The following is a 24,917-nucleotide window of genomic DNA, read 5'->3' on the forward strand; positions in this document are numbered from 1 at the left end:
TCACTTCCTGGCCAATCTGGCATCTTGGGAGCATGCTCTGAGAGGCTTAGCTCCTCTGACTGTGTGCAGCTCAGAAACAAACTGGAGGAAATGCTCTGGGATTTTGGCTTTTGCAAGACGGTGGAGCTCAGGTCCATCGTGGAGGGCTGGGGATGTGCTTTGGCTGTAGGGGCTGAATGTGGCCATTGAATCATAGAATCATAGAATATCAGAGTTGGAAGGGACCTCAAGAGGTCATCTAGTCCAACCCCCTGCTCAAAGCAGGACCAATTCCCAGCTAAATCATCCCAGCCAGGGCTTTGTCAAGCCGGGCCTTAAAAACCTCCAAGGAAGGAGACTCCACCACCTCCCTAGGTAACGCATTCCAGTGTTTCAACACCCTCCTAGTGAAATAGTTTTTCCTGATATCCAACCTGGACCTCCCCCACTGCAACTTGAGACCATTGCTCCTTGTTCTGTCATCTGCCACCGAGAACAGCCGAGCTCCATCCTCTTTGGAACCCCTCTTCAGGTAGTTGAAGGCTGCTATCAAATGCAGGAAAAGAGCTCAAAGATCACAACTGTTTCAACACAGGGGAAAGGGGATGGGATTGTGGTAATCCTGCTCTATCCTGGGGTGTGAAATATTGTTGAATAACATCATGTGGGCCCAAAAAAGGCCACTGGTGTAAAGAAGCCAGCTCAAGTGCAGTTTGACCATCAAAAGAAATACTTTGGTTTTGTCAACACAACTGGTAGCAGCAATGGCTTCCCTGAGCCAGTGCTGAGAATGCTGCTAGCATAGGCAGTACCAGAAAGTCTCCAGCTGTGTCAAAGCATCCCTGAGACTTGCTTCCACCCTGTCTCACTCTTACGTACTGTACTGGTGAAAAAGAACTTTTTCCCCATCTACTCTAGCAGCTAAACCATTCCAAAGCATCTGTTCAAAGGATTGTCCGCTAGTAACAGATTTCCAAAGCAGGTTAATTTCCTGGTATAGACAGATCCATCCCAGGCATACAGAACTACAAAATGCAGCCATTTCAATTCAGGCTAGGTCACTGGCACAGAAATGGACGGCCGTTCCCACGCAAAGGAGACGCCTGGGACGTGAGTGTGCTTTCATGTCCAGTTTTATTAGTGTTGCATTAGTACCATAAAATAGTTGATGAGGTTGCGCACATTGCAGTTCGTTCCAAAAAAGGCTATTTATATTTAATTTGTCTTCATATAAAACCTAGAACCCAAACAATACAACAATGAAACAGATGGACAACTTAGAAATCTACAGCAACATCCCTTCATTTGACGTCGTCTGAACAGTGCTTGCTGCACATGTGACAATCTCACACACTAATGTACCCACACTTAGCAAGGTGCTTCCTAAAGAGTGCTCTGAGTAAAGACGCGCTGCATGCGAGTCAGACACACTAAGTTCTGGGATTCCTTCTGTCAGGCTGTATGGAAGGGGAAGCCGATCTGACAGGGATTTTGATGTGCTTCCTTTTAAAGGAATTAACGTCCTGCTACTTGCAAAACTATGGCTCCTCCTCCTCTCTAGCATCAAGTCCTAATGCCTTCATGGAAACCCAGGAGAGCTCATCACTCCAGTTCTCCCGTGACTTTGCAAGGAACTTGGCAAAGGAGCTTCATGAAGGTCTGCGGGAGATGCTATGCTCAGATGGTCACCTCTCATACTGGGTATCCCAGTGGGAAGATCATGCTAGTGTTTTAGCGAGTCCCCACAGTTCTAATGGCCAGGATACAGAAGTGCACTGAATGGAGGGTTTGTAATCTCAGCATCTCTAAGCAAACAAGATGAAGAAAGAAAACACCCCAAGATGTTCCTATTGCCAAGGTCTTTCAGACTTTACATTCCTGGGATCCGAGCTGAAACAAAGCTCCCATCTGACAATGAGAAGCCCCCGTCTTTTCAGTACTTCAAGCTACAGGGAAAGAATAAAAGGCTCTCTATTCTCACCAAGATGTTTTGCTTACAAGGGTTCAAGGCATCTGGTACTATTTCTTGAACCCTCAAAATGAACAATTCTTAGAATGTTTTCTTGGTACTAAACACCTGGCCAGACTGATCCAAGATGGTAACGATAGCTAGCCAAAGACTAACAGGACATACATGCCAATAAGAGTGTTTTAGTGACATTAATGGAACAATGCTGGTCAGTTTGGTTTTTAGCTGGGTCAATGGCCTACAGGTGGGTATGGCGATTCTATATGAAACAACAAAAACTTCCTATTCTACTACTCCACCCTCAGATATCCTCTCTAGGACATGACAACAAGGCTTGCTAATTAAAGCAGCAAATGAAGCCAAGGGGAGGTTGATAAGTATCCTCAAACTAAGGTAACAGGAATTTTATACTTAAATTTGAGATATAAACAGCTCAATGGGGCTATTGTTGGGTTGATCAGAAAAATGTGATTGATTATATGCAATTGATAACTGCAGGTGAAATTAATGGAAAGCCAGAGGTTAAGTTAATACTGCTGCTCCAGCAGCTGTTTTCTTTAGGGCAAAGAAAAACAAATGAAAGCCCAGCAAGCATTCAATACAGGTAAGGATATTCCCTGGCTTGCCATGGTGGACTTCTGCATTTCATTTAGCCATGGAAGTGTAGAACTAGAACTCCAGTTCTTGGCCAGCATACTAAGGATGCCTCCTTAGATCCCTTCTCCAAGGAAGGGCTGGGGCCAGTTTCCCAAGAGAACAGCAGGGGAACATCAGCTTTGCCAATAGGAAAGTGCTGGAGTCGCATTTTGGGGCTCCAGGGAGCAGTCAGTCAGTATCGGGGCCTGGATCAGTGTGTAATGGGAATCAAACGGATCTGCTACTACAGTACATTCCCACCTGCGTTGGGATTGCTGCAGTCTCCTGGCCTCCTGCAGGGAAGGGGGGGGGGGGTTTACAGGTGACGAGGTGGCATGCAACCAGCCGAAAACTAGGCAGTCAGCTCTGCTCTCCCCCCCCCCCCCCCCCCCGCCTGTTCACTGCTAGAAATCCAGGGGCCGAAGTAAAAGCAACATCTAGATTTCCAGTTAAAGCAGGCTGATTCAGGTGAATGAGATAAAGCAAATGAGTTTCCTTCTTTGAGTCACACTCTGGTGGAGGCCCGTGGAGGTCTCTTTTCATTATTCCATAATGAGTTTTAAAACTGGGGCTGTGCTGGGTTTCTTGCTCCGTTAGGGTCAGTCTTCTGCACTCATCACAGCAAAGGCAATTAAGCAGCCCTCCAATATCCTGATGGCCCCTTTTCAGGCACAAGAACTGGCACCTCTCCCCATTGGTCAGCTCTGCCCCAGGGTGTACAATGGTATAGTCACAGCAAGCTGGCACACAGACCAGTTCTTCAGAGTGACTTCCTGTGAACCCTGGAATTGGTGGTTGGTTGGAGAGCACCAAGTGGGAGACCCGAACTCAGCTCAGCTCGCCCTGGGAGGAGGCTCCTGCCACTGCTTTATCAAAACCATTTCCTATGAAGCAGCCCATTGTCTGCACAGCTCAATTGCTGTAATACTCGGTTATGGCAGAGCTTCGGCTCTCAGACTTCCAGAATGTTTTCCCAGTGGTCAGAGACAAAGTTAGTTGTGTGAAGAAGCTCAGAGAAAGTAACCACTGTATAAAACATTAACAAACATTCCCAGGAAAAGCCCAGGGAATCTAACTCCAACTGTTGGCTAGGAGTCAGGGCAGCCCCATGATGAACCACCAAAAATTAAGCTTTCCTAAGATCAGTGCAGTCCTGCCACCTGGCAAACTCCAGCCTGAAGATTCAAGGAGAGTTTCCTTGGAAGCATTGCTACCGCAGAGAGCCCACTGCAGATGGCTGTGCTGCCAAATAGCAGCTTGCCAGAGGAAACAAACTCTGCTGTCTGCAAGTGCTTGGGTACCAAGCAGGCAGAAAGTTTCCTGGTGAATTAGATTTCATAAAATGTAATTAAAATAAAGAACTAACTCACATGAAATGTTGCACATGGTAAGAAGAAAGGGGGCAACATACATTTGATAAGCAGGAGCCACGAAGTCCCATACTGGCTACAGTTTGTCTCTCTACAGTAGTTTGAAATACAAAGAGGAGCAAAGCGTCAAATCCTTCATTGCCCCTGGTAAACAAAGTTATTGTGTATAGCCAGTCCAAGCCTTCTCCAGCGCTGCAGGGGCCATGAACGTCAGTCAGGCAAGGATCTCTGTCAGTGCTGGTGTAGAATAGGCTGTGGGACTGAAAACAGACTGGATTTCAGTCACTCTACTTGCACAGGGAAGAGGGATTTAAGGAAGAACCTGAACTGCTGACTTCATTAAAAGGCTTGTCCTGAGGCAACAGCTTCAATAAAGAGCACTGATGTGCTCGTGTGCTCATTCCTAAGCTGTGGCTGCCAGGCAATGCTGCGCTACCCCAGAGCAAGGTGCAAGCCTCCTTGCAAGATCCTAAGCGCCAGCCGCCACTATGCTGAAGCTAGAGATTCTTTCTGCCCCTGTTACAAAGCGTTAAAGGGAAACCTACTCTCTCCTCAGGGCTGCCATAAACAAGTGAATAGTTTACAGTAACCCCCCACCAGCTGCATCAGCATTCGCGTGTGGATCTGTGCGCTGACCTGCCCGACTCCTCACAGGAGTGCATTGCTGGGCTGCTGAGGACCCTGCGAGTCTGATGAGAGTTGATTCCTGGACATGGCTGAAATCACACTAGAAAGTTCCGTTCTTATTAAACATGCATCTAAACCAGTAGCCTGAGCAGTGAGGGGAAGGTGCATGTACTGTTTGCTCTGCAGATACTCCTCTTTACTGTGAAGGGGAAGAGAGAGGCACTGTTCTCTTTAGGGCCACAATCACCCTCATTCCTTCAGCAGGGCCATTAGCTGAACACACCCCCAGTGCCCACTGAAGTCCTGCCCAAGTCAATGAAACCCCTCCTGCAGGACCCGCCTTCCCAGGGCATGACCCACACACAAGGTGGAACAGGCTCCACAGCCATTTGCAAATCTTCATTCAGTCAGTCACTATCCCAGAACATTTGGACTCTGAAAAATGCTTAACATATTGCTGTCTCTGAGAGGGCGGGAGAAGGAGCCACTCTGGGGGTCTCTGAAAATGGGCCTGAGCAGTGCAAACGCCTGCCCATGAGACTGGAACCCCCAGGAGGCTCCCCTTATGCAGCTGCACCCTGCTCATTCCAAGGTGGGGTGTTGGCTCCTCTGCACAGCAAATAAGCTCTAGCTCCTCAGCCACTGGGTTTTGAACATCTGCATGGAGACTCCTCCCTGGAGCTGTATCACCAGGAGAGCCCCACAGATCCAGCCCTGGGACCCCCTGGAGGAGTAGAGCAGGGTTACAGATAACTAAAGCTGTTAGGCTTTGCTGTAGTGTGATTCCTTGCAGGGTTGATGGGGGAGGATTTCTGGGCAAAGGCTCCACCCCTGGGAATTTCAGTCCACATGCAGCTGCCAGAAGTGTAGTGTGCAGCATGCCTGGTACAGGAGGGCTTCATTCAACTCCAGGGAGTTGTGCCTGTGGTGAGAAGGATCAGAGCCTTGTTCCTCCAGTTAGAGCACCTCGATGCCCCTTCAGCAGAGCAAAGCTCCGTCCTAAAGCCAGGGCAGGATTCCCAGCAAGGAGAGTTGCTGCAGTAGCTCCTAGGCCACCCACAGACCCAGCTACTAATGAGTGGGAGCCAGGGGGAAAGCTGTAGCTAAGCCTCCTTTGGCTCCAGAGATCCCTAGGTGCTGACGCAGCCCTGTAGGGCTATTGACATTGTAAATCAGAGCAACCTTCAGGCTGCTTTAGTCAGGACTGGCTCCAGGGTTTTTGCCGCCCCAAGTGGCAGAAAGAAAAAAAAAAAAAAGCTGCAATCGCAATTGCGATCGGCGGCACTCCAGCGGCAGCTCCACCGTGCTGCTTTCTTCTTCGGCAGGAATTCGGCGGCAGGGGCTTCCCTCCGAGAGTGACCCGCCACCGAACAGCCCAACATGCCGCCCCTTCCCCATGGCCGCCCCAAGCACCTGCTTGCTGGGCTAGTGCCTGGAGCCAGTCCTGACTTTAGTATACCCTGGGAATGGGCTGGCACTGTGATATTTTAGGGGAGGGGGAAGGGAGAACATTCATAGCTTACAGTTTCCCACTCATGAGCTGCAGTAGTGCTCAGGGTCAGGGCTATAGTGGCCAGTGCATTTCACACAGGCACTGGTTGGTTTTGCACAGTAAATCCTTAATCCCTGAATGGTGGGTTCTGCTAGCTGCAAGCTTGTATCCTGCTGGAGTAGCTTCTTTCCCATGGAGAGAAGTCCACAGGAAGTACAGTGGCACTGAGTGACTCCTCCACCCTCATCTTCCATGGCAGGCCCCTTGGAGGATGGATCCTAAGCCGGCACGTGGCCCAGCTGGCTAACGGTGCACTGTGCAACACAGGTGCACTGCTGGAGTCAAAGAACTAGAATAGCTGAGAGAACCCTCAGATGACACAATCCGTGCATGAGGCATTCCAACGCAGTCCAGACAAGCCGAAGTTCTCTGCCTCTGCTCTCAGAGCTGGCTTTGCTACATGGCCTCCTGCCTCAGAAACAGCAGCAGCAGCTCACGTGGCTGGAGGGGGCCCCCAAACAAGGGATTCCCATTTGGCATGTGAGGGGGGAACCCTGTACACACTGCCTAGAAGAGAGGGCACATTCAGGATGATGTATGCAGGTAGCGCGTTTGCTGCGAGCTGGTATTGTATGTGCTTTCACATGCACATGTGCTTTTGCTGTGTGGGTGTGAACGTAGCTGGTGTAAAATGCAGCTGCTCATGTGTATAGGCCCAAGGGGCACAGGAACTAGCCAGTACATTAATGCCTGACTCATTAGACAGCAGCTCATCTTTCCTGTTATCTTTTTTTAGCAACTTAATCTTTTTTAAAAGCATTAAAAAAAATCTGCACCTGTAAAAATCCATTCTCTTGAGAGGCCGGGCAAGGTTTTATTGATGTCCATAATCTGTGTGAAAATCTAAATAGCAACAACCCCACTGAACTGGTGTCCTTCAAATCCAGCTCCGGGCTGCAGGGGGTGTTGTGACTGACTTGGTTGGGTTATTGGGATGGACTTGGAGCAATGGGATTCCTCAAACAGACATTTCATACTTTGTATTTCAGTCTCTGCCCAACCTGAATCAGGCACGAGAGTGAACATGCCTGCCCATTTCAGTAGCTGGCCTTAAAACAGTGACCCTCTGGCATTTCTTCACCTGTGGAGAATCCTGGGGTTTCCCTCAGTTATTAGCTTGGTTTTTGGCAGACAGCGCAATGTGCTTCACATTCTTGGTACCTGAACTATCTGGTGATGAACCAGGCTCTACTTTCTTCATGTGAAGTCGGGGAGGGGGGCGGCACAGAGTTAAACATTTTAAAACAATTCATTCTCTCAGTACCTCCCACTCTCCCCTCAAAAACCATTCAAGCCCAATCCAGAACACCCAGCCACAAACACACCCAGGAGGTTTCAGGTTAATAAGCAGTGCAGTTATCCAGCTATCTGCTCTTAAGTTCTCCGGCAGGTCACCCCACTTCTGGAGGTTCTCCCGGTAATTTCCATGTTATTGGTACATTTCTGCTTAAGACTGTTTTTTGTTTTGTTCAGTGGATTTCCTTCCCTTGTAGTAAACTTAAGAATTAATAGAAAAAAGTAATTCAGAAGTAATCCAGACGCATCTGTAAGTAATCTGCAGGAGAGAGCAAGCAGACTTGAGTCAGAGTTGGCACTCAAATTCCTGGTTCCTGCGTGTGCAGTCTCCATACAGGCAGAAAGCCGCACTGCTTAAAGTGGTTAGAAGTTAGGTTTGGAGTGTCCGAATATGCAGATGGGAAAGTGCTTGACATGGGAGGACCACTGTGCTGCCAGCTGAAAGAACTTCACATCGTTCCACTCTACGCCATCAATTAGGACTGCAGGGGAAGAATAGAACAAGGAAGCATGTCAAAAGCACCCAGCAAGACAGTCACCCTCGAGAATCCCTATGCCTGAATTCTATGCCATCACATCATCCTTCCTCAGTCAGTACAGGAAACAGATGCTGCACTGACAGCTAGATAGTAGAAAAATTAGGAAGAAGGCCCAGTCAATTCTTCTGCTGCCCTAAAGATCAAATGAAAATGGCTCAGCAGCTGGGATGGGAAAGATGCCAGTCATCTCCCTGCCCACTCTCAACAGTGGGAAATTATTGTCGACTGGCTGCATGCATTATGGAGAAATCCTCCTCTTCCTCTCAAGCATCAGGTAAAGGCCACAACCAGAGCAAACAAGATGGACCACTGGTTTGTTCCATAATCAACACCTATAACCCAGAAGAGTTTAGAACAGTATTTCTCAACCTTTTCCCAACAGTGAACCCATGTTACAACATAAAACTTCTGGGACTCCACTCCTACCTAGCTACAAAGGAAAAAGAGGGTTGTTGTGCCCCCGAGACCTGTTTGTAACTCCCAGATTGAGAACCTAAGGTTTAGTGGCTGGCTGGCTCTATGCCATCTGTGGATTTCCCCATGATGGCGGAATCCTCCTGCAGCCAAATCCATGAGGTTCAAGTCTGCTTTGTGTCACAGACTAGCACGTCCTGATCAAGCACTGAGATGGCTGTCTTACAGGCACTAGAGCCATAATTAGCAATAAAATGCTCCCCATTACTATCAGAAATGATGCAATAATTCAGCACTTACCCCGCAGCATATTCTGCTGATGTTTTGCTGTGCAAATCAATCTACTAATTCCTTCAATGCATTGACTCTTAGACTCGATCTCCTTGTCTTTTGTTTTCTTGGGCAAAAACATCACTAGAAGAAAACCAAACCAAGCATGCTTAATCTCTACAAGCCACAAGAAGTTATCCTGAAACAATTAGGGAAAAATACACTGAAGCCTAAATTTCCTCTTTGCCAGGAGTTTGGCTGGCCAGGTACTCCCCCTGCCCATGCGTATTAACATTTCCAGTTCACAGAATTACTTACCAAGCATCACCACCTTACTGGGTCCTATTAATTGGGCATTATTAGAGCCCCAAAGCAATTCATATTGCCTCTGAAAGTCTTCATTGCTATAAGCCTCCCCTTCATCCCCCTGGGGCAATTCCCCTGCTGGGAAAATATCCAGTCTATTAAGATAAAGCTCCACCCTTGTGCACTGCGAGCTTCGGTGGTTGGCTCAAATGATATAAAATCTACTGTGCTCCCATGGAGATTCTTGCTTATTGCAAAAAGTTTCTAGAGCAGAAAGCCCCAGATGTTATCCTCACTTCCAGTTGAATGTGGCAACTAGTGCATATTCACTACATAAACACCAGGTCAACAGCTGCTCAAAGGGACACCTGAGATAAGGGAGCTCCTGCAAAGAAAGGAACTGGCCGGGGAGAGGAAAGGTTAGGAAGCCCTTCTGAAAAAGGTACCAAAGGCTCAGGATCCATCTGAATTAACAATCTGAAAGGGAGAAGGTGGCTCCAGGAGAATTGCTCCAAACTGGGGATGAACACCCTTGAATCCAGCCTGGGCAAACTCCATATAGGAGCTTATTAGGTGCCATCTTAGCACAGCCTCAGGTGTCCAGACAGAACATACCATGTCACAAGGCACTGAAAATTTGGACAGACCTTGTAGTTCATGTCTGATCTGGAGGATGGCACTTCCTGCACCACTGACACCCCAGTCTGAGTGATGTGGCATCTGCTCAGCCTGAACTCTGGCCCAACACTGCAGAGTTCCATGCAAGAGTAGATCCCCTTGAGAGAAAAAGTTACCAGCTATTGAATAGCCAAAGCCATTTGCTGCAACACAGCCCATTTTCAAACCAAGTACTGATAGCACAATTCAACCAAGCGCTGGAGATTTGATGTGATCACAGTCCATTGCAATATGGCAGTTGCTATCTCCCCAGCTCTTGGAGAATTTTTTCAGGTCCATGCATGGGGCCAGTGGGGAGCTGTTGTAGAAGATTCCTGAAGGAAAAGGAATTCTAGAAGTGCCTCTCACTGGTAACAAGTTTCCCAGAAAGTGTAATTTCCTGGCTTTCCAGTATTTGCCCTCCCCCCCCCAACACCTAAACTTCAAACATTGTTAGGCTCCCCACCAATCCTTCTCCTTTTTGAAATATTCCTGTGTTTACAGCCTTACAAGGAACGGGGGAAGACGGAGCTCCTAGGTTGGAAAGGTGGTTCTGGTCATACTTGGAGAACGGAGTTTAAACTTTAGGTGGGGCACATGTGAACTGGAGGCTTCCCAAGGATGATGGCAACTCTTTGAAACTTGCAGGTCTGATTAATCTGGGTTAGAGCTCATCTCTGCAGCCTGTACTCTGTCAGGGAGCTGAGATGATCCTAGTGATAAACACTGAGCCCTTCCTCCCCCCTTACACCGGTAGCTGAAGTAGATCCGTATGTATGGGAGCATACTGCCGTGGCTGACTGCATTCTTGAGGCTAACAGCCTTTTAATAGGCACCGATAGCCTTTTGTCAGTATCCCTTGCACATTGATCTTTGCTGTATGGTTTAGCTTGGAAGGATGGAGATGTGTGATCAATCCTCAGCTGAGTCAGTAGTTTCACTGGGCCATGTTCTTGTTCCCATTATTTCCAACATCCACATCCTCCCTGGTGCAATCGGAGTCCCTGATGCCTCTAGACCCCAATCTTGGCAGGGGACCATTGCAGCAGGCTCACATCAGGATTCCTGAAATAGGATCTCCTTGTCTAGTTTTTGCTGCAGGGCGAACATGTTCGAGTGTGACGGGTCCTAGTGATCCATCCTGAATCTAAGTCCCTCACACCTATGGAAGATCTCCAAGCAGCTGACTATCAACCTAACAGTCTGGGGAGACTGTGCACTGCCCAGTCTTTTGCTGTCTGTATGAATGACCAGGTCTCCTCCCACCTTTCTGAATCATGTCTCTACTCATACCTAAATAACTCTCCCAAGTGAGCTGGCAGGATCTTTAGAGAAACAAATGCATGCCCCCTGGCCTGGAGCTGTCCCACAAGGATCTCCATATTTTGTGAAGACTGGAAGCAAAGGAGAGCTTCGCTCCCTCACAAATGCAACACAGGAATCTCTGGCAGGTGCTTTGGTCAGGTCTCTTGTTGCCCTGAATTTCCTGGGCAGCATTCCTGCTGCTATGGTGTGCTACGTCACCATGTGGACCACTGTGCGCTTTGTATGCTATGAGAGTATTTCTGGCCCAGTACTGCCCACAGACCCTCCGATTGCTTGTGGATGATTAAGATGGAATACTGTCCCTGAGAACTCTTCGGAGAAAGGATCTGCTGTCCCTGTACGTCAGAGACAGAGTGAATCTTGAGGTTACGTTGGTCAGTTCCAAGGGGTGTTGTATAAGGACAGTTTTCAGTACCCACTCATCTCGTAAAGTGTGTTCTCTCCTGGTGTGGAAGATGGTGGGCCTGCCACCAATTGCTTGTCTCTGTTCCTCCTTGGGCAATGTTGGTGTTGCCTGGAAGAGGGCAAGGAGGCGTTGACATCCTGTGATACTTTTTATCCTCTGCTGAAAGTGAGGTTTCCTCCAGTCAATCTGAGTCCCTTCTGGGGGACTGGTGAAGGGGGGATCCATGGTCAACTATGTGCGTTGTCCAAATTATTTTTGGAGCTGGAGAAAAGGTTGTGGGGCATCTTTTCCTCTGCAGTGCATAACTGCATTCCCAATTTTTTTTTTTTAGGGAGCAGTGGGTCTCCGCTAAACCCAGAAGCTGCTGAGCCAGAGTCTCCAGACCACATACGTAGCCCCAGCTGTGCCTGAAAACAGATGAGCTGCCATTGCCCTCGTTGGGCTGTCTGATGGTGCCTGCTGATATGTCTGTAGTGAAAGACGTGGCAGGGACATTGAGTGATCAGAGACTGTTGATGACATTTGGAGGCCAATCATCTTGGTGCCCGTACCATAACAGATTGTCCTGGAGTGAGAGATAGAGGCCCCTGAAGCCTGGGGTGCCAATAAGACAGTCCGAGGGCATCCTCTACTTCCAAGCTCTAGGGGAAAGAGACCCCTCCCTCTACCGCAGTCATGTCAGAAGTGAATCACCATGATGATTGTGAGGTATGGCGAGTGGTTTACTCAACAGTGCCCCATATGGGGATGCTTCAGCCTGAATGATCTTTTCTGCAGCCACGTTCAGCGGCATGTCATACCCTTTAGGGAGTGGTGGGGGAAATCTCTCTCAGACACAGGTTGTGTCTCTTCCTCTCCGCCTGGAGTCCCAGGGCTGCAACTGCCCTCTGAGGCATAGGGGTAAATGCTCAGAGAGGGGGGCACACATCAGATTCCTCATGTTTTGACTCATCTCCCCCCCCCCCCAGGGCAAGTCAACAGCACACAGGGACCCGCCTGGGAAGGAAGAAGGGATGTGCGCTTCCTTCTGACTTTTGGCTGGATTTGATTTCTGTCCTGTGTGGCTGTCTCCTGAGTGGCCAGTGAAGAGATGGAAGAGGATGAGTCTCTTTGTTGTTTGAAACAGGACCCGCTCTCTGCAGGCTGCTGTGACCTGCTTGCCAACCCCCTCTGGGGTGGGAAGGGCTGCATGCTTTGGCACCTTGGCACCACGTTTCTTCAGGGAAGAGATGGTGCCTACCCAGAGTTCTTCCACTGCTACTCCCCTGAGGTACACCACCCAGCTGAGCACCCCTTAATCTACTCTTCATTTGGGTCGGTCCATCTCTGCTGCTGAGCCAATCTGCCATGGGGCTCTGTACCCACACATGGGCAGGTTTCCTTCCAGTGGAGGGGTTGGCTGGCCTCCATTAGTACCTGCTTGTCTCCCCTTGCTGTTTAGAGTCTACCAAGGTGGTGATGCCTGATCTGATAGCGTGCCATCCTCAGCATGCGGGGACGTGTCTGGGAAGTCAGTCCTCAGTGCCACGAGTCCAGCCAGCCCATGCTGTCCCTGGCTTCCATTTGTGAATGGACACTCAGAACATAGCACTTGTTCAGGAATGGACCCACTCCTGGTTGTTCCTCTAGGGAAGCAGTGAACCTCTCACATTTGCTAGTGGATTCTCCAAGTTTTGTGGAAGGTTGCACTGAGGCTATTCTGACTCACCCTGCTGGGAATGAGCATATTGCTCTCCTCCTCAGACTCATTCTCACAGGCACAGTCATGCTATGGTCCCTCCTTGTCCAAGGGGAAGTGATGGAAGAGCCCATGTCACCAGGGCTTCGGCACTCAGGTGGCCAGCTGCCTGCCAGAGCTCTCTGCTCTAGGAATGAGGGAGCTGGGAGACCTGGCACCTTCATGGACCTTCCTGGTTGCTTGGTCCTTGTCTGAGTGGGGGATAGGTATGTTCTGCGTTGAACTGGGAAATGGGGGGAGGTAGGCAGAGGCCTTGTAACAGCTGGAAGGAACATGGGCTGGCTGGTAGCATCGTACTGGGAGACAGGGGAGTTGCAAAGGAAAAAAAGAAAAGAGGATCAGAAGACCCAAGAACTGTAGCAAGTTCTCTGCGCTGCTCCTCCCACCCAGAGGCAGCAGATTTTGGTGGTGGGTTTCCAGCAAACAGGTCCTTATGAGAGAAGATTGGACTGAAGCCTGCAGGTGTGAGAACACCCTCAATGGAGGGGGGCGAGGTGCTGTGACATACTCTCACTTGAATACTAGCAGCACAACTGCTGTACCCTCTTATCCAGCCCCACCCTTCTCTTCTCCACATTCTTCTCACACCTTCCCATTCTCACCCTCTCTCCACTAACCATACCGTGCCCTATGACCACCATTTCCCCATCCTCCTTCGCCACCAACCCTTTCTCCCAACAAACGGATAGTAGAAATCCAAAGGCTTGTCTACATGAGGAAACAGCCCTGAATGACTATTCCGCACTAGCTCCTTGGGTGGATGCTCATATAGTACACCAAGAGTGCCTTTAACTTAATCCACTTCCAATTAATCCATCACTTTAAATTCACACCGTATCTTATTTCACAATAGATTCCCTGTGTAAACCAGCTGTAAGGGTACAGTCTCTGTTCTTACTGCTGTGAAATCGTCTAACAAGGGTACAGAATGATACTGAGTCCAACACAAGGGCTGGATAGTTGTATGACCATTAATACATCTGTACCTGCAATAATGAACAGAGCAATTCAATCTCGTGCTTCAGGCCTTCAACTGATGCCCAGCAATAATCACAATTGTATAGCTGGCTAGGTGCATGAGGGATATCTTCATCTTAAATGTCAAGTATTAGCCATCTTTAGACCACAGACAGATCCATTATGGCAAAATTTGTGCACCCATGCCTAGAAAAAGTTTTCTGCAAGTCTAAAGCTAATGGAGCAACAGTGCATGGAGTTCTTTAAGAAATGGCACTGCAGCAGAAAGGGCAAGATATTGTTTTAATGAATGCTTGGGTTTGAGAAAGAAAAACCAAAATAACCCCACCCCAAAAACCCAGCTAAAGTCTACCCGTGAGATTGCGTGGCTCATGATTTGTTGTGTGTTCAATTATTCAGTGGCCTTGGCTTACCTCATGGTACAGCAACCAGCTTTTATTTCACAGGGGCAAAGGCAGATCAGGAGACCTACCCAACATGGTGTGATTTGCTGGCACCAAACACAGCAACACGGGGAGTCACTCCCCATAACACAAAAATAAGGTCGCCTCTAGGGCCACAAGCCAGCAGGCCTAACGATGGCATTTCAGGGCTGGGGAGCAAGTTCTACTGTTAAGACATCATACAGTGAACCTGGGCAGACCTGGAAAGCCAGAACAAATACAACCGTCCACCTTTCACGTGTCAGCAATACCCGATAGAGCAGCAAGCTGAATCCCCTCCCACTCTTACCCTTTTTGTTCTTTTCCTTTGTCACAACTGTCATTGACATCGTTGGAGTGCTGGTGGTCTCCCCACTCGTGGGTAACCTGCTGACCTGGAGAGACCGGAAAGTGCATTTGAGTGTGTTTTTGGCAGTGGAAGGGTCCTTCTTCTCCGGGTCTCTCTTCTTCTCCATGGGCTGAGCTGCAATCCAGTAATCCACCTGTAGTCCCATCAGCTCAGCACCAAGGCTCTGGCTAAAAGATGGGAGGAAAGAATCATTTTCACATGCTGATTGACCGGATTTCCATCAAAAAGAATCAAGGGCCCAACATTTTCACAAGTGACTAGGGATGCTGGCTACCCAACCTGAGATTCCTTAAGATGGCCAGATTTTCAGGGGGCGCGTGCTCAGCTTCTTCGGCAAGTCAGACCCCTTGGACGTCTCTCAGAATGGGCACCTGAGAATGGTAAGCACCCAGAAACAACTAGCCACTTATCAAAGGGTAGATCAAGGAGGTTAGGATCTTCTCATGAAGGACAATTGTGAAAGAAGCTCCGTTACGTGGCTCATGAGCCAGGAATCACTGTTACTAATTACATTTAATCAGGCAACTTCTCATGAATTCTTTTTTTCCTTTGTTTTAATTGCAATCCTGAGAATAACTATCAGATTGTTCTTCAGATAGAACAGCCAGTTACCTTTTTTGGGTGACTGCACTGTAAATCAGTCTGGCTAGAGTCACACCTGCTGTGTAGCTCACGAAGTCCAACCCATGGAAAAAGAATTGCCTGTCTTGGTAGTTCACTACCCCAACACAATCCTGAGCTTGACAATCGCTTTCCCTTATGGGCTACCAAAGTCAGACCTTGCCTGCCATCAGGACATGGTGCAAAACTCACTCCAGCTTGGTATTTTAGGCATACAGGGGGACTTAGTTAGGAAAGATAAGTCTGTTAATTGGTTGAGAAATAGCCAGTGGGTGGAGCAAATGAATAAAACATGGTCTAATGTGGTGGCCATATCAGGTGATCACAGGAAAGGCTATGCAGAATGCAGTGACCCTGTGGAGAAAACTGTCTCAACTTTTTCACCAGTGGATGGTTGTTCTGTGGCTTGGCTCTCCAGAGCGGACACATGTGCGGGCCCTTTCTGCTGACATCAGGCAGGCAGCGAAGAACATATCAGGAGCAAGAGATTTGGCACCAATCGTGTCTCCTTTCAGACACTTTGCACTGCCAATGGCTGCCAAAACCTGTCAGATAAATCTGCTTAGCCTATGCTACACGAGTCACTTCACCCATTTCCTCAGCCCCAGGGGCTATCTGGGAGGAGGTTCTCGCGGGGAGCAAAGCACATATACCCAGTTGGCAGTGGAAGAAAGTTTGTGGCTTGGCTCCCTAGTGCTGAAAATGGCCCAGGGAGGGAGCAGGAAACTTGTAGGCTGAGGTGGCAGGAGCAGTGGGGCTGGTTGGGGAGAGGAAGGAAGGAGTACTCCCCACTGAGGTGACACCTTGGAAAATGGCCTTTAGGCTGGGGCACACTCTGCAAACTCATCAGACCCCAATGCAGACAGATCCAGCCGATAGTGCTTGGTGAAAATGTGGGCCTAGATGGCTGCTCTGCAGACCTAGCTACAGAGGCGTCTCCCCACTCTGCCCATGGACCTCCTGGAATAGGCTCTAAGGTGGGTTGAGCAGGCTGGCTAAGGCAGAGGCCAGCCAGAAGCAGGAACAGATTCAGTGTGAAAAGACGGCCAAAGAGGACCATCATGGAGCAACAGTATTTTCTCAGCCTCTGCACCAAGTAGATGGCAGCCCTTGCTGAGGTATCTGAGGGACAGAAAGGTTAGTCAGGCTGTCTGCAGACACAAGACATGGATGCCAAGTCTGTTCCCAGGATGACCATTGTCACTGGGCGGACTCTCATCACCAACCCAGGAGGCTGGCATCAGCTGTCAGATGATGCTGAGATAGCTCCTTTCAGAGTACAGTACTTCCAACTTCCACCTTGATGGTGGGAGGGAAGGAGATTCATCATGAAGTCCTTTCTGGTTCCCTCAGGAGAGGAAAGGGCCCAAGAGATATTGGGCTCAGGGATCCAGCCAAGATACCAGGCTCCCTATCAGATGCATGTAGCAGCAGATTAAAGATACGACTTCTCTTTAAACTCCCTGGTGGTCGCTTCTAGTTCAGGATCCTCTATGGAGAGTCAGACTAGCCCTATAGAAGTGCCTGACTTCTCTCACTGTATAGGCCCTCAGCTGGCTTATCCAAAGAAAGCGACTGCACGGCAAGCCAGGGTGAGAGTGTACAGTGCATCAGCCTGCCATGCAGTAACCTCCCATGTGGACATGGCTACAACGTACTGAGTGTCCCAGGGTGCAGGTAGGTTCACACCCTGGCGCAGCAACTCGTTGGGCAGACAAGCACTACTATCTTCCCCTCTCCAAGGAGTATCCTAAAACTAGAAGTCTCAGTCTAATTCGGCATGAGACTCATGGGGACCATAGTACCTTGCCAGGATCCGGCTCCCTAGGCTCAGCCCCCAGCAGTGTTTAGGGCAAGGTGCAGTTATAGCTGGAGTAGCACGTTGCAGGTGCAGCATTAACAGAGTGGACCGGGGTGGTCTTGTCTTAGGGGCCCCACTTTCACATGAGTAACCTGCATTCTCCTCCTTCATGGACCCTGAGGCTGGGGCATACCAGAGGTGAGAGAAACACTCCTTGCGTAGCAGACACAAGGCTTCCAAAGAGGAAGGGGAACGAGGGGCAGGGCCTCAGGCACTAGTCACACAGGGAGAATTGTCTTTGGTGGTGAGACAGAGAAGGACTGAGGAAGAGGGGGCCTCTTTGGAAGCTGCTTGGGAGGAGAGAAGGGAGAGGAGCATCTGGGAATACAGGCGATGGCCCCAGCACGAGGAGGCAGGGGTCCTGAGAGAGCTCTCTGCCATCTCTCATGGGATCAGGCCTAGAGCAGATTCTAGAGAGACAGTGCTAAAGTGAGGTGACTCAGAATTCAGGTCTGGAATGGAGGGAGCCCTGCAGAGGACCTCCTCCACTTCCTTCCCCACAGAGGGGTATGAGAGCTCACTTCATCTGTGCTGACAGCCACAGGAGCTGTGGCTGAGACAAGAGATGGCGCCTCAGCACGAGGCTCTTGACATCTTCTCCTGGGAGAGGAAGAAGGGGCTGGGGAACACAGAGACAAAGGCCAAAGCTTTCAAGTTTGGAAGCATCAAGGAAGCCAAGTGGAGATTTAGATAGTGAATGACACTGGCCTAACTTTCAGAAATGCTGAGCCCTGAAAAATTCCACTGGAGTCAATGGGAGCCGAGGGGACCAGCTCCTCTGCATAATGGGCCTGAATACAGCTCAAGATGCCTAGCAAGGCCTCCCCCTTATGAAAATATTGGTGCCATCTCCTCCGGTCCTGACTGGTCCTTCGCCAACTGCCTGCCACCAGAGGAAACGCCCACTGTCTCCACTGGCGAGCGAAGAAACAGAAAGCAACACAAACATGGCCTTCTAAAGAGACACCTCCATAGTTAATGTGCACCTGGCAAAAATGAAACGGGAGAGACAAGCTTCTGAAGCAGGGAGCCCTGCACTCAAGCCAATATCATTCTATCTGGGGAGGCACAGATAGGCTATTACACTGAAATGATCCCAGTGCTGGGGAAGACAGCTCTTGAATCTGAAGTCATATTCAAACCACACGCCTACACCCCATCCCTACTACCTTCCCATAACTCACACTGAACCCCAAACCTGAGCAAGCCATCAACAGATGCTTCTCCTTCTCCTCCTCCCTGCTTTTCTGCCTGTTCATCTCCTGGCAGCCTCCTCCTTCACTTGCCATGCTACAGCTCAGAGCTTACAAGTCAAACAGCCTGGATGAGGAGGTGGACTTGTCCTACTGCTTGCTTCCCCTCCCAAGCAATGTCAGTGAAGGGAGGTAAATGATAAATCCCATGGACTTTCAATGAGATTTGCGCTCCTGTGTCATTTTGGCACTTCTGAAGATGATGTTTAGTTGGTAACTTTTAATGCACTTAACACCATTGTGCATAAGCAGCAGAACACACACACACAAAATAAGCTTTTAGAGCTAAATTCTGCCCATAGTCACTGAGACTCCCCATAATCAGTAGCAGAAGCACCACATCTGCCCTTAGCATTTTCATTAGCTGTCAAATCATTTTTGTGGTTCAATTTGTTAATCGTTTTAAAAATATGGACATGCAGTATTCCAGCACTGGTCTCACCATTGCCGTATACAGAAGTAAAATGACCTCACTGCTGCTACTCACTATGCCTCTTTATACATCCAAGGATTGGATTAGCCATTTTTGCTACAGCGTCACATGAGGTCATGTGAAGTTGCTCATCCACCATGACCCCCTAGATCTTTTTCAGGGTCACTGCTTTCCAGGATGCCGTCCTCCCTGCAGTTATGGCCTCTATTTCTTGTACCTAGATGTAAAACTTTGCATTTGGCTGTTTTAAAATAACTTTTTGTTTGAGGGGCCAGTTTACGGAGCAATCCCAATTGCTCTGTATCACTGCCCCGTTCTCTGCTATTCCGCCAATCTTTGTGCTATATGCAAGGTTTATCAGCTGTGATTTTATATTTACTTCCAGGTCACTGATTAAAATACACCTCTACCTCGATATAATGCTGTCCTCGGGAGCCAAAAAATCTTACCATGTTATAGGTGAAACCGTGTTATATCGAACTTGCTTTGATCCACTGGAGTGTGCAGGGCCCCCCCGTAGCACTGCTTTACCATGTTATATCCGAATTCGTGTTATATCGGGGTAGAGGTGTACTGAATAGTGTTGGGCCTGCTACCGATCCCAGGGGAACACCACTAGAAACAGCCTCATTTGATGAAGATTCCCATTTACATCTGTCAGCCAGTTCCCAATCCCTTTAACATGTGCTCTATTGATATTATATAGTGTTATTTCGTTAATTGGAATGTCATGTAGTACTAACTCAAATGCCTTACCAAAGCCCAAGTATATTAAATCTTTGCAGTTATTTGTATCAACCAGCCCTATACTCTCAAAGAACGAAATCAGGTTTGTCTGACAAGACCTTTTTTCCATAAAACCACATTTACTAGGATTAATTACATTCCTGTCCTCTAATTCTTTATCAATTGATTCGCACATCAACTTTTCTATTATTTTGCCTGGGACTAATGTCAGGCTAATCAACCTATAGTTATCTGGGTCATCTCGTTTGCCCGTTTTGAATATTGACACAACATTAGCACTCTTCCAGACTTGTGGAATTTCCCTGGCATCCCAAAATCCTATGGTTCTGAGTTATTGATAACTCAAATTTGTGGTGTTCTTCTCTCAACTTTTTCCATATCTTTAGTACTGAAGTAGGCAGAACTGACTGATGCCACAGCTGCATCACATCATAGAGTGGGTCTATTACATCCCAGCTCAGGATGAGATCTGTGTATCCAGCCCAAAATTACATTGGCATTTTGCTGCCCTATTGCACTACAAAGCTCATTTAATTTAGTCTCCATTAACGTGCCCCAGGTCCTTCTGCATTTACTGCCGCCCAATTTCCTCTCTCCCACAGAGTATTCTGGATTATTTGGCTCCTAGTTTTGTTAGCTGCCATTTTTCAAACCAAGTTTAATCTCCTCATGTTTCTAATCTCCCTTTGTCCCTCTTATTTATTGGGCTGGTCTTCACAGCCCCTCCCAGATTTAGTGTCATCTGCAAATTTCATTAACATGCTCCTTACTCCTTCTTTCTAGACCATTGTTATTTCTTCGTATTGTGCAGCACCTCAAGGACCCAATCAGAAAGAGGCTCGACTGTGCAAGGTGCTGTAGGAATACAGGGAGCGTCTCCATCCAGGACATTAATAAGGTCAGACCCTAACATGGATCCCAGGGGTGTCCTGTTATCCTTTGTGATGGCCCTTGCTCCGGTAGTTACGATCACATGGATTATTCTTGAATTAAGATTGAAGTTATCAAATGCTTTACTAAAATCCAAAGGCAGTAGACCAGGAGGCTTGGAGAAATACCTGCTTTCTACACGTTCTCCAGGACATGAAGTATTAGGTTTCCAGGCCAACTGGAGACCTCCAAGACAAGACTCCCATTTGAGGACACTAACAGAACCTGAGGTAAAGCTGCAGACGAGTATCCTCAGAGAGTGCTGCAGATGAATGTATGCAGGCAAGCACTCTGCCAAAAGGCTTGATCCCCTCCCAGCCAAATGCAGCAAACAAAATCCAGCCTTACCCTCATGAAGCCCCAATGACCCTCCCATCAGTTTCTGATCCCTCCCACTATCCACGAGTTAATTCCTCTGAAGTGAAACAGGGTTAATCTCCACAAGGCCTAGGCTAAAAGAATTTAAAGGGATGACAGAGGACTGGGGAGATGGGAGTTGCATGTGGGGGAAGGAGGGCTGCAGTGTTCCTTACAAAGTGATTTCATTTCTACTGTATTTTGGGTAATACACGGAGAGAAAAGAGGCGGAAGGTGCTTTACCTGGAGGAAGAGAAGCTGCCCGTGACAGACGGCGAGGAAGGTGGGGTGGGGGAAGCTTCCTTCACAGCAGGAGACACAGAAGGCGGGGTAGAGGAAAGGACACTGGAACTAGAGGGAGCTGCGTCATCGGAATCACCTTAAAGAGAATGAGTCAAACTGTTTGTCTGTGTTTGTCATCTGGGTTCTCCTGCTGGCGAACACCGCGCAGTGCAGTGTCTCTCTTGGCAGAGCCCAGTCTTGTGCTTAGGCTATGGTCTCTTCCTCCCTCTGTTTCATGGCACCCCCAGGGCCACTCATCTAACTTGTTTCCCCATCTGTCAAATGAAGTTACTGTTCCATTTACTGATCTCACTGGTGGTTTGGGAAGCAGAGTCATTTAGGGCCAGATTGTTCCCCCAACTCATTACAGGAAACACACTGTATGCAGATCTCAACTCCACTGGAGAAGGGAGATGGCCAGCCACCTCCACAGCCCTCCTAGAGCTCTCTGCAGGAGCTGGGATTCTTGTGTGGTAAGGGGGTCAGGCCAGGACAAGAGGGGAAGGTTGGAGGAACATGCATCGTTCCCTCAACCCTGGCAGGGAATCCACACAAAGGTAACATACTTGTTGGAGCCCCTCTCAGTTGGGAACTTCTCTTAAAAGGGGGCAGGAGGCAGTGAAAATGCACAGGAGGGTTATATGGATGGTCCTTTACCACTAGGACAAGGTGGTGTCCACACGGTTTGGGAGCCAACCCCTTGCTTTAATCTACAGCGTGTGCATGAGTGGGGGGCAAATCACCCTCTCCTAATGGAGGAATTAGGAGGAAACTCCACCAGGGAAGCCCTGTGGAGTCCCCACCCCATCTTCACATTTGTAAAGAGCTTTGAGACTCTTCGACAGAAGGCTCCACCATGTACAGCAAGAGCAATGTGGTGTTACAACATGTAGCCTGTTCCCAAAGCTCTCTAAGGAATTAGCACAACAGCTGAGGGAGAGAGAAATTAAGAGGCATGGAGATGAGATGCTTCCATATGAGGCCTCAGATGTGAGGCGTCTAGAGGTAGAGATGTGGGAATGCTGTTCCAGATGGGAAGAGATGCAGGGGAGAAGGCTCTTATACCCAGAGAACAATGGATACCAGCACACCTTGGAAGGCTATGTAGTAGACAAAAACATCAGGGACTGTGGAGTATAAGAAGTTGTCTTGCCCTGTATCTGAAGGACAGATTTAGGGCACTTGAGTTTTATTCCCACTTCTGCCTCTGACTTGGTGTGTGATCCTGGGTAAGTCACCTAATTGCTGGGCCTTTGCACCCCATCTTTCAGGCTGCTCTAATACTTACCTACATCCAAAGGCACTGGCAGACTTAAATATGCAAAGTGGTGGCAGAGCCATGGCAACAGGCATTATATATAAAAAAGCAAATCATGATCAGGGATCTAGGCAACACCCAATTGAGTTGGTGGAGCTTGTGAGGCCTTACATTCCATTTAATGTATGCAGCGTTGTCATAGCCATGCTGCCGGGTATTAGAGAGACAAGGTGGGGGAGGGAATGTCTTTTATTGGATTCAGAGTGGTATCCGTGTTAATCTGTATCAGCAAAAAGAACAAGGAGTACTTTGCTAGTCTCTAAGGTGCCACAAGTACTCCTTGTTCTTTTATTGGACCAATTTCTGTGGGTGAAAGAGAAGCTTTGGAGCCACACAGAGCTCTTCTTCAGGTCTGGGAAACATATTTCCAGCCTCACAACTAAATGCAAGGTGAAACGGATTGTTTAGAATAGATAGCACATATTCCAAGGGACCATTCAAGGTGGAGTGGCCTGTTAACACCTCTGCAGTCATAGGACAAAAAAAAAGGGGGGGGGGGATGTTAGTGTCCAGTGTCTCTGTTCAGTCCATGATTTTTAGGTTCTGTCTATACTAGCACTTTTGTCTGTCAGAGGTTTGAAGCCCACGCTGCCCCCAACTGACATAAGTTGCACCAACAAAAGCGCTGGTGTGGACAGCGCTTCGTTGGCAGGAAACACTGTCCAGGTGAGAAAGCTACCGCCCCATGTACCTTACAATGGTGCAGCTGTAGCGGCACAGCTGTGCCATTGTAAGGTGCGCAGTGTAGCCAGCCATAGTGTCTGTGTACCAGAGTTATGAATTGAAGCTCCCAGGCTCGTCTTTTGAAAGTATTGTGCAGGTTTCCTTTGAGGATGAGGACTGAGAGGTCAGACAGAGTGATCACTCTGTGAGACGTGTTCACCCACCGGTGATGATATTTTTGTCTTTTATCACTTTCCTGTGCAAGTTCATTTGACAGCGCAGTAATTGTCTGGTTTCACCCACAGTTACTGGGGCATTCAGTGCAGTGGATGAGGAACACCACCAACCCCACCTCTTTTTGTCCTATGACAAGGTCATTCCACCTTGAATGGTCCCTTACAATATACGCTAACTGCCTACGCTAAACAATCTGTTACACCTTGTATTTAGCTGTGACACCTTTCCCAGACCTGAGGGTGTGGCTCAAAAGCTTGCTGTCTCTCACCACCAGAAGTTGGTGCAATACAAGATATTATCACACTCCATTTAATGGCATTTCTCCGGATGCAACGCAATAACTTTTAAATGCCACATCTGATCAATTCCAAAATTTCAAGGCATGTTCTAAGCATCAGTGGGCAGAAGCCTAGTGATTTTGGTGAAAATCAGAAAGCCAAAAGGGGAGAAATGGCACATGGTGCCCGTGGTATCTGGTTAGCAAAGCTAGCAGCTTAAGCACAAAACCCTTTATTTCCAACCAGCCCATCCTCCCAAGAGTTTAAAAATAGTTACCTTCTGAAAGAGAAAAGGAGAAAGAATAAGAATGGGGGGAGGTGCAGACAGATCCTCAGGCATGGGGGAAAGGGAGACACAGAACCCCTGGTGCTGGTGGTGGGAGAGTGGGGGATCCTGGTGTGTGCATAGGGGTCAACCCCTGGCATGTGTGCATGTGGGAAACGGAAGACAGAGATGGCCTGGCATGAGGGAAGGCATGGGAGGGCTGCAGGGAGTCTCTGAAACAGAGGGGGATGGGAAGGTGGCACCCAGGGAGTTTGTGGAGGGTGGGAATGGAGGGATACAGGAGCCCTGGGGTGTGCTATAAGCTTGGCCTACAGAACCAACAAAGCATGCAGAGCTCTAATTAAGGTTGCAAGACAGTTCCCATGTTAACATGCGCCGAATTTGCCAGACATACACGTTTCAGGATAAAATCTCTCAGGCTTGGGCCCTGCCTACATAGAAGTTGCATCAGTTTAGCATAAAGCACTTTAGAAAACAGATTTAGTTAAGCCGGTGCAAACTCCTGGCTGGACATGTTATTAGGCCATGTCTACACTAGCGAGCTTACACTGGCACAGCTGTATCAATGTTGCTGCGCCACTGTAAGATTGCTGCTCATGTAGCCGCTCTATGCTGGCAGGAGAGAGCTCTCCCATTGACATCATAAAACCATCTCAAGGAGCGGGCAGTAGCAGCTCTCCTGCCGACATAGTGTTGTGCACACTACCATGTATGCCAGCAAAACTTATGTTACTCAGGGGTGTGTATTTTCATACCCCGAGTGACACAACTTTTGCTGGCATACGTGGTAGTGTAG

The 24,917-nt window shown here is 48.5% G+C and overlaps 1 protein-coding gene across 13 annotated transcripts in view; it reads right to left on the minus strand.

The window, feature by feature from the left end:
- The window catches only part of LOC128841594 (metastasis-associated protein MTA1), a 367,485-nt gene that overhangs the window by 180,247 nt on the left and 162,321 nt on the right, over positions 1-24,917 (minus strand). For 6 of the 13 annotated variants that reach the window (XM_054036784.1, XM_054036783.1, XM_054036782.1 and 3 more), the window contains 2 exons: positions 21,301-21,436; positions 14,796-15,022 (listed from right to left, as the gene is read on the minus strand). In XM_054036784.1, coding sequence (XP_053892759.1) covers positions 14,796-15,022; positions 21,301-21,436 — 363 coding nt within the window. Of the gene's footprint in view, positions 1-6,104; positions 7,912-8,682; positions 8,797-14,795; positions 15,023-21,300; positions 21,437-24,917 lie in introns of those variants that run through there. The other 7 variants (XM_054036786.1, XM_054036788.1, XM_054036789.1 and 4 more) reach the window with 3 other exon arrangements.

Source organism: Malaclemys terrapin, chromosome 8, assembly GCF_027887155.1.
Source record: "Malaclemys terrapin pileata isolate rMalTer1 chromosome 8, rMalTer1.hap1, whole genome shotgun sequence".
Taxonomy (NCBI): Eukaryota; Metazoa; Chordata; order Testudines; family Emydidae; genus Malaclemys; species Malaclemys terrapin.